Source organism: Lissotriton vulgaris, chromosome 10 (assembly GCF_964263255.1).
Source record: "Lissotriton vulgaris chromosome 10, aLisVul1.2, whole genome shotgun sequence".
In the NCBI taxonomy this organism is placed as follows: Eukaryota; Metazoa; Chordata; class Amphibia; order Caudata; family Salamandridae; genus Lissotriton; species Lissotriton vulgaris.
In genome coordinates this window covers 158,799,242-158,811,661 of record NC_141698.1, presented here as the reverse complement: position 1 = coordinate 158,811,661, position 12,420 = coordinate 158,799,242, and the positions used below count along the sequence as shown (strand labels likewise).

General features: G+C 42.4%; 1 protein-coding gene across 1 annotated transcript in view; it reads left to right on the top strand.

The window, feature by feature from the left end:
* The window catches only part of OTOA (otoancorin), a 255,133-nt gene that overhangs the window by 103,072 nt on the left and 139,641 nt on the right, over positions 1–12,420 (top strand). Inside the window, exons 10-12 of the mRNA XM_086939735.1 lie at positions 2,215–2,270; positions 3,749–3,866; positions 6,267–6,340. Of these exons, the coding sequence (XP_086795861.1) occupies positions 2,215–2,270; positions 3,749–3,866; positions 6,267–6,340 (248 nt within the window). The remainder of the gene's footprint in view (positions 1–2,214; positions 2,271–3,748; positions 3,867–6,266; positions 6,341–12,420) is intronic.

Genomic DNA, 12,420 nt, shown 5'->3' with positions numbered 1-12,420 from the left:
TTCCGGTCTTACCATAACAAATAGATTCTCCAATTGTTGTGTTTCAAGAACCTGTCTTTTATTAAAGACAAGCATGGTAGCATTACACCTCTCAGCATCCTTTGGGTTTAAGGTGGTTGTATCTGTCTGCCTCTATGAGGTTGTTAATCTGATTGACAAATGACGTTGCTTTGTAGGCAGGATACTATTTCCCTACATTCTTCAAATATGTACTTGGAAGAATTGGAAGTGTTTCTTTTGTCCTTTCAGCAGATGGTCATTAATTACACACGAGTTTTAAGAAGAAGAAGGCTTGGAGTTTGAGTAATTTAGAAGAAGACAGTTTGGTTGTTTTTAGAGAGGTTACAGAGAAGATGCAAATGTGGAAGATGGAAGTCGGATGATGTCAAAGTGTTTATATGGACAGTGTTGATGTTCGGGTTCTGGAATTTCAGGTTGTTACAGATGTATATTTTTATCAGCAGCTGAGGGTCAGCAATAAAAAAAAGTTATGTTTGATGCTAGGATCTTTGTCAGTGATCAAGAGTAAATCTCTCACCTTTGCTAGTCTGGGAACGTGTTGTTAAAGGTTTGTGAATTCTCAAAAACATGCATGTTTGTGGGTGTTCACAAACATTTGGAACATTCACGCCATGGAACCGCAACTGCTCAACCCTGGCCTCTGATTTACTTAAACTTTCAAAAGCACCTATTGTGAATGTCGAAAGTAGTTTCAAACTGTATGTGCTTTTAGGCTAAACATACAAAGTTACACATGCAATAGCTTTGTGAGTCCCCTTTGTGTCTACACTTGGTGTTTAAGCAACCCAGGAACTATATAACAACACCTACCCTCTCTCAAAGGAGCATAGCCACCTACATCACTGTGTCAACACTATTGTATTTAGGAATTTTGTGCAAGCCAGTGCCCATAGGGTCCACACACTTGAATGAGCCTTATGGAGGGGGTTAGGAGTTTTCTAGGCCTTCTGAACATGGTCATAGCTCATGCAGTCCTCATGACTACAACCTTACATGGTACAAGATTGCATGGTGAGGAACTCCCTAGCACTATTTTGATCATGAGCTCCTCAGCTTACCCTCTCACTGGTGTACAACCTATGTATGATCACATAATCAGCAAGGGGAGTTATTAACAGTCTTGTGTGGTAACTGCATCCAGTTCATGCATGAAGCTGAGGCAATGATTCTTGTTTTCTCTCCTGGGGGGTAATACATACCTTTACGACATCTTGGTGACTGTCTGGCCAACCACCAGTATTGGGACAACACTAGGCAAAAGGTAGGGGACTGATGAGAACCTTAAACTATGCACAGTGTTTGTGGACCTATTGGAGACCTGTATGTCTCGATCACCTACTATTCTCATCTCAAATTCCTCAGTGTGTATCACCTGGCAGTTATGGGGCCATTCAGAGCTCAGGAAAGGCTAAAGGAATCGTGCCATTGTATGGGACCAATATCCACCAACCTGAGTGACTCTGCCCACATATCTAACTTTTGAGGTTTTCATATTAGACTGCTTAATATGCAGTCATAGTATTTCCCTACTCACTCACTCTGTGGAGAGGAACTACTATATTTATTTATATAGAGAATGAACTAGACTGTGGCATGCAACGGTGCTCCAACTGTGTGCTTTATATCCCTCCTTTGACTTTGACCCCAAACTACTATGGTCCCTACTACAATGGTCTCCCAAATAATACTTTCTAGACTCGTCCCTCCTCTATTACCCCTTTATCCTATTCAGTCCAACTAACAGACTAACATGTCCACGACTCAAATTAACAACTTATATTGTCCTATGCTAATCCTCCACTAATCCACTTTGGGTTCCAGAGTAGCATGCTTCTTGCCGAAAAGCGATTTAACATTATGGGTAGTAAGCGCTATATAAATCCAATTGCAAGTACACAATTATAATATGGGGTTCAACCTTGATAGTTGGTGTAGATGGGTGAATCCTTCTGCGGGGAATGTGTGATTGTATTGTGAGGGCTGTTTCCATCATGGCAGTAGAAACTCTTCTCACAGTGGCCTTGCAGTCCCTGGAGAAAACCTTGCGCCTGTGTGGAATATGCCATAATTGTCACATGTTAATGCTATATTCTATTGTGAATGCTATTATGACAGTTTTGTTGTTTGCTATGTTGAATTTTGCAGAGTAGCACTTTATAGTACGCGATGAGTCATTATAATAATTTTTTTCAGGCCCTGTTTCTATATGAATCATTGTCTAAGAAAACAACTACAGATGACCTCCTAAGGTACGGCAAAGGATTTCAATCTTGCACTAAAATTGTTATTGTTAAAACTCCTCAAGTGAGTAAACAAATATAGGGACAATGCTACATTAATTTCAAGTCAATCGTATTGGTGTGGAAACAATGGAAAAGAAGACCTTAGGTTTGAGCAGGTATACAAACTTATTTTGTGATTGTATCAGTGCCATTTAACAGTGATGGGGTATCTTCCATGAAGAGTGGATGTAAGGTCCCCTTGATGCCACTCCAGATATATCTGTTCACTGTGTTGGGTTAGTTGTGTAATTGCTACTTTTTATGTGCATACTGGTTTTCGACTGCTGGCGAATGAACACTGAAAATATCATAAATGCACTACTCTACGCTTGGTTGTTGTCCCAGGCACACTACTTTGAAATTGGTCTGTCCTAAATGTATCAGTTTAATTAGCAAATAATCCAAACATTCAGGAATAAGAAGTAATCAAGTGTTTGGTTCATAAAAATAAGCATATTGTTCTTTATTCTTCAAATCTGTGTTGTTTTTCCACTCAGTTTTCAAAATGAATTTAATTAATGACGTCATTTCTTCATTGCTCATACCTGTTTGCCCATCTTCATCATTCAACAGTGGTGGGGTAAATTCAATGAAGACAAGAGTTGGGGTTGGAAAGAACAACAACACAGTCAACTTGATTTGACTTTAGGCCACAACTGGATTGATGATGGGGTAATACTTCTTAACCCTGTATACCACACTAGTTCTGTTCATCACAAGACTGGTGTAGGGACCGTGGCAAATGTTTGGTATGAGTCAAGACGCAATATGTTTGTTGGCTATCACATAAATGGCTCACATTCAATAAGAAAGTTGGTTGGGACACCGTAGATGATCATGGGTGCTGAGGTCATTAGAGACAAAGAATACAAACAAATATAGAACAGGGGTCATCTTAGACTGAAAAGTAGTTGGATACATTAATTGTGGCAAGGAGTTCTTGAGGATGATTTGAAAATCATGAAATAGTAATCCAGAAGACAGTGACCTATTGGATTAGGAGACAGAAAGAGTTGGCATAATGATCATTAGCCCTAGTCATAATATAAGTTTCCTCTATCACAGCTCTGATGTAAGGCTAGAACCCAGAGTAGGTTGGATGGCACATGGAATGCAATAAAGAAAGCCTACAATCATGAGGAGTGTGTGAGGAGGCCATGACCTTATACATGGAGAAGGAGAACATGGCAAAGAGGCTTTGACCGAACCAGCTTTGAATTCATACGCGGGATGGAATTGAGGCCATTGGCTAAGTAATTGTAAAAAATGTGTCAGGAATGGTACAATGTCAAGTAAGAGATGGTCTAAAGTATATCAAAATTGAGACCAACTTTCCTTTCCAGTGGGAAGTTGGGGGTAACAAAGCTGATGATAATAATATTCATGTTCTTTTTGAAGCGTTGTTATTCCACTAAAACATACTTTTTGCAATGTTTCTTCTCCAGCACAAGGCACTTAATGAAAGGAGTGACGTGCCAGCACATAGATGACATGAAAACATCAACTTTCTTACAGAGTTTCAAAGTCTTCGAAAATAACCTGTATTTGTTTTCTCCATATCAGGTAATACAACACCCATTACATTATTATTATTTTTTACAGAGTTTTATATCGCGCAAACTTGACTCCAATCGTGTATCAGAGGGCTTTATATAGCACCAGTTGCATTACATGAAGACACATTCATTTTTTTGTTAGGCACGGGGAGATTAAGTGATTTGCCCTGAATCACAGGATGTTCAGCGTCATTGCTGAGACTCGAACCCAGTTCCCCCGATTTGAGATTGCAGGCCGTAGCTGTTAGGCCAACTCCTCTCCCCTTTATCTGACCTCTCCATACTACAAAAATGCATAATTTGCTTTGATTGATATATAAACACTCAAGCCCATATTATGAATATAAGCAGAAATTCCCACCGAACATTCATTTTTGCCCATTGGGTAACATTCAGCGAAATTGTACATAGTTGAATGCTGGCAGATTTTCACTAGTAGAATGTTTTATCGCTCTGCTTGTGAGGAAGAGACCTTTGCAAACATGCTCCTGCAACCTTTCAACATGAGCCTGAATACCAATTTGACATTAGAAAGATAACTTTGGAATGGTGGTCTAAATCTGGGAAGTGTGCCAAGGGGCTTAGGTCAATCTCCGTAAGACCTGCTGTTGTCTAGTAGAAATACACCTAGCTCCTACCTCCAGAACGGAGGCCTGTGAGGCCTCTCCAATGGAGCGACACCCGGTCCCACCACCCAGCAGAGACATTTTCACCAAGGACGCAACTGATGAGTTGGTTAGTATTGATGTATGTCACAGTATTGAGTGACAAGATATTGTCCTGCAATAATATCCAGTGCAGGATATCACCTACCGCTACATGTGTATATAGGTAGGTGTAGATGTACTTGTCTTATCTCAACATCTGCACAACTTGAAGGTATATCTATGGTCAAAGTACATAGATATAATAAGAATAGTAAACCTATACCTAGCAATGTACATTTATGTTGACGATATCATGTTGCAGGATGAAATTAAACACTCTATATTGTGATGGAACACTGATAGGAATGGCAAGGACAGGGAGGAAAATGAGGTACTTCCACCCTAAAACTGCTCAGTTACTAGTAAGAAGTGGGGAAGCAGCAGTATGAGAGCAAGTCGAAAAGAATAAGAAACGTTTTGAATCCAGTATGCCAGTCAGTCAATCTTTCCTTATTCGACTTAAAAAAGTCATAAAAGTCTATTTCCAAATATACCTAACAATATCCATTAAAACATACATAAGATTCGCTTCAGAAAGAATTCATTTACTAACTATTTAAATCCGGCAAGTTCTACTGATCCACAAACCCTAACACTTTAAATGTTCACTGTAATTTCAAACTCCTCCCTCATCATGGAGTGGGACATACATATGGATCCTTTCCAAGGAACAGCCTCAGCATATAACAAACAGTACCAGACATAATCAGTCAAATGAAAAAACAAGGCCTATAATCTTAGTCCTGGCTGCCTTCAAGCATTTTGTTTTACCAATCTACTCACAATTTTTCACACACACCAATATACCTCACTCTTCACATCGGCAAAAACAAAAGAACCCCAGCAAAGAGCTCCCCTTCGGGGTCCGTTGGGCATTGAAGTGCTGGCCCAACGAGGACCTGCCCGATGATTAAGCATGACACCCCTTGGGGTGTGTGAGGGCCCTTGCTCCCAAGGGAGCAGATCCCCCATCTGCCCGTGAGCAGGCTTTCACCTTCTCTCTTGATAGGAACTGCATACCCTCTTTTTGCACTGTGTTCAGACATAGGAAGTTACCATTTATCCAGTGATAACACCTGGTCCAAGCATAGATCATGATGGTAGCCTGCTTCACTGACCTGTTTTCCATTTGTAAGAAGACCTGGGTATCTTTTGTGTACAATTGGAGGTTCACCTGGTATCGCTCAAGTTGCTAGTCCAGAGGGTGCCTGTAGGTACTGAGGAGCAGAATGTATAGGGATGACTCTTGTGGCACTCCACAAGACACTTCACGTGACAACAAATCCACAGACACAGTCCAGACTGACTGCAGTTGGAGAGGGTGGGACTCAGTTGTGAGCCATACTGTTTTCTGCCTTGGGTGGGCTTACCCTCAATATTTAAGGACTTTGACAAGGAAGTAGAGCAGAGTGGTAAAACATTTTTTTTCCTATTCTAGTTTCTGGGTCAGCATCTAGAAGCAGCACCCCTCACAAATGCCACTGTAACTATGTCAAAACAGCCAACAAAAGTACGTACAAATTTACAAAAATGATTTAAGGGTGTCCTCTTTCAAATGGTGGTGTCATGCACCTGTAACCCAGATAAACTGTAAAACACAATTAGCACGCCATATCCTCATAAAAGATGCTTGGTAAAACTTATTTTACAGTGAATTTAAACAAATATTGGAGTATAAGACAAAACGTTTGCCTTTTCAGATGACTTGCTTGGCTTGGAAGTTTTGGAAAGTGGCCAACACATCTATTCCTCCCTATCTCCTACTGATGCTACCGTAAGTTACCATGTTCATACAATTATCTGGTTATTAACTGTTTGCAGAATCACATGGGGTGAACACTGGAAAGTATTGATTATTTCATCTTCTCACACTTTTTGTCTAACTTGAAAATAAAGGATCTACATTTTTCAATAGGGAAGCATTTGAATCTGAACCGCCCACACATCTATTTCTAGTGAGCAATTCAGATCTACCTTAAGTTCATGAATCCATTTGTGAATGAGTACATAAAGATAGCATTTGCTGGACCAATTGCATTACGTTCTTTGCATCAAAGAGGGTCCTGGAATGCTCAAATTATCTTTCTCATTAAGAACTCTACTTTCCTAGCACCATTATTTTTCTACCCTGGCTTCATCCTGATACATCACTTTCCTCATGTCAAATCTTGGTCTATCCTGCTTTTCCACTGTGCTGTCTGACTGCATTTTTCAAAATCACCTATCTGTCTTAGGTTCCCAAATTAGGTTCACCATATGACACCCTGAGCAAAGTACCTCCCTCTTTCTTCCCTGAACACTTTCTGGTTTGTCAATGCAATGCATGAAGTTTATTTCATATGTGAAATTGTTTAAAGAGCACTCTTATCATTAGTTGAATCAATATATACATTTTCTCTACCTAAAATATTGCTACTCGTCTGTAGTGTGTAGAGACGTAGTAATTTCATTAGCAGACCTAATTTCTATTATGTGTGTAGAAGAACCCTACTAAAACCAGTATGATCAGTATCAGTGCTATTACAAAATTGAACATATAACAATTTTACATCTATTTCTAAGGCAACAAAAGTTCTATCAGATCATATATAGCCAAGCTCAAAAGTTCAGTGTAGCGTACTGTAAGTAGCTTCTTAGAATGGTTAGTTTTCGGCAGTCCAGATTTGTAAATAGACAATACTAAACCTACCCCGTGTTCACCTAACTCTTTAGCTTTTTCTCGGGCCTAGGTTAGTCTTCTGTAAAATAGGTAACTAAAATAATAAACGTCTAACAGAACAGTTCTTTTTTTCATTGATCAATAATTATTTTCTTTTCAGCTTTTGATAGTTCTCAGTCATTGTTTTCAGCTTTTCTCAGTTCTTTTTGTCTCAAGCTTGAAATCAGGGTGGCTCATTCAGTTCAAATCCTGCATCATACAGTTCATCAAATGTGACGTTCAGTGCTTTGTCCATGCAATATGACTATTCAAGTGCTGAATAACTCTGACAGAGCACCATCGATCTTTTGGATTTTCTCAACCCAAGCCTTCCACCTTTGTCTTCACTTTGTTCGGTTTCAGACTTTTCAGCTATGTGTGCAAATGTTTTTTCTGGGGACAATTTCAGACTTTTTAGATACCCCTTTAGCCAGCTTTCTTCCACCTCCACTTGTGGGCTTTTAGCACTAGTTCCGTCATCAGAGGCTGGACCTGGCTCATTCACCACTTCTATACCAGTTTCATCCAAGCCAGTTTCCAGTTGTTGCTTTTCTAGTCCCACATTGATTTGCTCTAGTGCTGCTTCAGACTCAGTGGGTTCCCCTACAGCTTGACTGACCCTCTCCCGTAGTCTTTTGACCACTGCTGGCAGTTCTTCTGGAAGAGGAGCTGTTTCATCCAGGGAACACAAGACCCTACGAGCATGGAAGACATGCACCTAGTTCAAAAGGCCATCACACTTCACAGCAAACCTTGTGACCAGGATCACTTGGACTAGGCCTTTCCATCTCTGTTTCAACCAATTCTTCAGAATGTGGTTCTCGATCTCAACATCATCTCTCAGATTGAGGTTGTTGCACTGTTCACTATGCAGATCTCGTATAGGAGCTGCAATTTTCTGAGGAACTGTATGCGCCAGGTCAGTTAATCCTTCACAGCAATGGCTTATCTTCTCATCTGTGATTTTCACAGATGCTTTTACAGGTACAGGATCAAGCCATTTTAGTGATGTTGAGACACAGACTAAGCGAGGGTGTTGCAATGTGAGCGGTTGCTGCTGGAATACTATTGTTTCCTTTTGGTAAAAGTACCATACTCTCATAAATTTGGACCATCCCCTGTTTCAGGGGATGGAAATGTGTAAGTCTACACTTTTGAGTAACGTAACACTCAGATTTTGTGAATAGCCAAAAGTGGTAAAGTTACTCAAAAGTGTAAGAGTAAATTTAAATGTGTAAGTTACTCACAAGTTACCCTCGTGAACAACTCAACAGTGTCTAGGACTCACAGAACTTCACAGAAATGTTCAACTCTAGGAGTGACTTATCAGAAACCTTAGCTTATCCCAAGGTCACTAACACTATCTCCTGGATAACTCAGGGTCACACTTTTCTTCCTGCATGATGGGACTAGTGGGGACGGTCTTCTAAGGAGCACCCAGAAACAACCATATCACTCTGTGGTGCGCTATCCACTATGTGGTGCAACTTTTTAAGGGCCCAGTAGCATATGTGTGCTCCTTCGCTCCAGGGAATTGCATCTGATGCAGCCGGGTGACTGGTAAGCTTTTCTCTTTTCCTCTTTTTGTTAGTCTTTGCAGGACCACCAGCTTTATTTTCTGTCAAAAGAGGTAACCCTACCTCTGGCTCAAGGCACACTTGTATGCTGTCATGGCCAAAGCAACAGGCTCTTTGGGGCATGTATTTTCCTGTCTTTTCCAATGGCCACAATCTCACTTTCTGATGACTGGGAGGGATAGTTGGTGGTCTGCTGCTCTCCATTAACCTCTTAGGGCACCCATCACACAATAAAGGCTGATGCCACTGGCGCCCTTGCCACAAGCAGAGTCACTTTGGTAGTGTTTGCACAACTGGAGAGACAGAGGAACATCACCGGGTCGTGTCCTCCACATTATAACATAAAATATAAGAATGGACAGAACACTACGAACTTGTTTAGGGATGCCCTACTGGAATAAAAAAAGATATTGGAGAAATCACCTAACTCACTACTTATTGTGTCATGCTTTATCATAGGTGATTTCCCACACCATGGTAGGTGAGTACCACCATGGTGGGCTCAACCATTGCTGGGAGTTCTTAAATAAGTGAAACTTGGATAATTGCATGAATCCAATTAATGATAAAAAAATCTTGAGGATACCAGGAAATTGTCCTTTGTTATTGGAATCCAGGCATAGATATGAATAAAATAACCACAATTTTGGATATCGGATGAGCTATAATGACTCATCTACCCGTATAGTTACGCCAACATGTTTTGGCTGTTCAAAGCTAATTAGGGTCTCTGGCTTTTGTCAGGGCTCCTATCATTCCTACCCAACTACACATTAATTTCATGCAGGTAAAATAAGACCTAATGATCGCACCTTTCTGGATCTCTTCTGTAAGAGATAAACCCTGGGCCTCAGGTGGTTTAAAATTGTTATCGTTGGTCCTGCTCTTCAGTGGTTCCGCTCTTTTCTTGCCGATCAATCTTTTTGCGTGGTCATTCCGCCCCATCAGTCAAAATCTCATCCTCTGGATCTTGGGGTCCCTCAGGGATCGTCGCTGAGCCCCACGTTGTTCAATCTTTACGTGAGGCCGCTGGCTGATGTCGTCAAGCAGTTGGGTATGACCATGGTGTCATACTCTGACGACACCCAGCTGGCGGCCACGCTCAGCGGGGACTCTCGTTCGGATGCCCCAAGATTCCAGAATGGACTTCGGGCAGTTGCCAGCTGGATGAACTCCAACTGTCTCCAGTTGAACGCAAAAAAAACAGAGATCATGATCATCGGCAAGCAAGCGGAACTCTGGGGCGACATGTGGTGGCCTCCAGAGCTTGGTCCCACCCCGATTCCGGTTTCGGAGATAAAAAACTTCGGGTGTGGTTAGATCCTGCCCTTAGCTTTGTCTGCCACACAAAGAGAACCGCTGCATGCTGTTTCGGCATCCTGCGTGGCTTAAGACCCGTGCTAAAATTCTTCGACGCTTCGACCAGGCAGCTCGTGCAGGCGACGGTGATTTCTCGGCTTGATTATGCCAGCTCCCTCTTGGTAGGGATAAACCAGGCCGAAATCACTCGTCTACAACGTGTGCAAAACGCGGCAGCCAGAGCAGTGGTGGGTCTGCCCAGGTTCTGTTCCGCTGCCAACACTCTGCGCTCCCTTCATTGGCTGCCGGTTAAGCAGAGAATTCAATTTAAAGTGCTCTGTCTTTCTCATAAAATCTTTAAGGGCTCCCCTGCCCAGATTCCCCTGAATCTCCTGTCTCCCTATGTTCCTGCTCACTCTTTACGTTCTTCGGACCTTGAACTCGCAGTAGTCCCCCGGTTCAAGTGTAGTCGGGCCGGTGGCCGCTCATTTCAAGTACGTGCTGCGGCTTTTTTGGAACTCTCTTCCTTTGAAGATCCATGCCCTTGATGACCTTTTCTCATTTTGCAGGGCCATCAAGACCTTCTTATTTTCTTAATTGTTTCACTTTCAGTCTACTGCCCCTTTTAGCTGTGTTATGTTGCTACCTTGTCATGCGCCAGGACGCTCCTTTGCTGGAGCAGCTGTGCGCGTAATAAATTTCCATAACATAACATAACATAACATAACATAACATAACATAACAACAGATCAGGGAGACATTACCCTGTAATCACACATTCTTCGTCGGTATGTGCCTGTGTGCATATCAATATTTTCTCCTGTCTGCCGGCGACCGGCATGGAATGAATGATAGACAGGGATCATAGGAGCTTTGACAATGGCCGGGAACCGAATAGGCTTTGTGATTAGTGGTCTGCTGAGCATTTCATTAGCACTGTCAGTGCTCCTCGCTCCAGGACACTCGTAACCATTATGAGGCCTTCTGCCTCTCGCAGGATAACTGCATATCCAGTAAACATCCACAGTGCCCAATCCTCAAGGCACCACACAAGGACTAATCCAAACAAAAGCCCAGGAGACCCTTCAATCAGTGCTTAAATTGTAAACAAATAAGTGCAGGGATCTAAAGCCTTGCTCAAAAGTACCCCCTGGCACTATCCAATATTCCACCTAATGCCTTTTAAATCCACCACTCCCTTCCCTCCTTTTTTTTTTACCGAGTTTTATATAGCGCAAACTTGACCCAGCATCAGGTATCAGAGCGCTTTACATAGCACCAGTTGCTTACATAAGTACACTTTTATATTTGTTAGGCACGGGGAGATTAAGTGATTTGCCCAGAATCACAGGATGTTCAGCGTCATTGCCGAGACTTGAACCCGGTTCCCCAGATTTGAGGTTGATCTCCCTAGCCGTTAGGCCAACTCCTCTCCCCTATTTAATTCTTGCAGGCTTTTTGTCATGCCTGCTTTTGCCCTTTGTCAATTCATGTACACCTTTCTCTTCCTCTTTCTTTTCCTCTTTTGTGTTTTCTCTCTTATGCTCTGGGTCAAAGTCTATTGAGGGGAAATAAGGGTCGGTCTCCAAAAACCACCAGCTCAAATTAAGCACTGTCATTCAGTCTGGGCCTCCTGCAAGCCCACCTTTTATTATGCCTGGGAGGGATCCAGGACAATAGCACCGCTAACCCTCCAAACAGAGTCCACTAGACTCTGGGATTACAAGTCCAGAGTTGGGATCTCCACACTCCAGACCGAGTTCAGCAGCAGTGCTGTTCTACCTTTTTCCCCCTGTTCTTCATCTCAGCTGTTTTCTCTTGTGCAAGACAAAGACGTGCTCAGTGATCAACATCTGAAGCTCGAAGTTAAAATGAGGCTTTGAGTTTGCTGGAGGGGGGTGGATGAGAAGGATATGCTAAACTGAATAATATTTTTGATTTTTGTAAAACAGTTAATTGCCTGCAGGGCATTTAGGTATCAGAAGCCCTACAACGTTTTACTAAAGCACAGGCACTTAGGCCCTCATTAGGATGGCGGACGGACTTTGCCCGCCCGCCATCCTCGCGGTACTTGGGACCGCCAGGCATAGGGGCAGGGGTCCCGTGGGGGGTATTAGGATGCGCCCGCCACAGTGGCAGGCGCATCCTGCATTTTTAACATTGTGGCGGGCCGTGCTCTCAGCACCGCCCGCCACAATGCTAAAAATGCATGTATGCATTTGCATACACAAAGCGTCAGGCACCGCGCGGTGCCTGCCGCATTGTGTATGCAAATGCAGG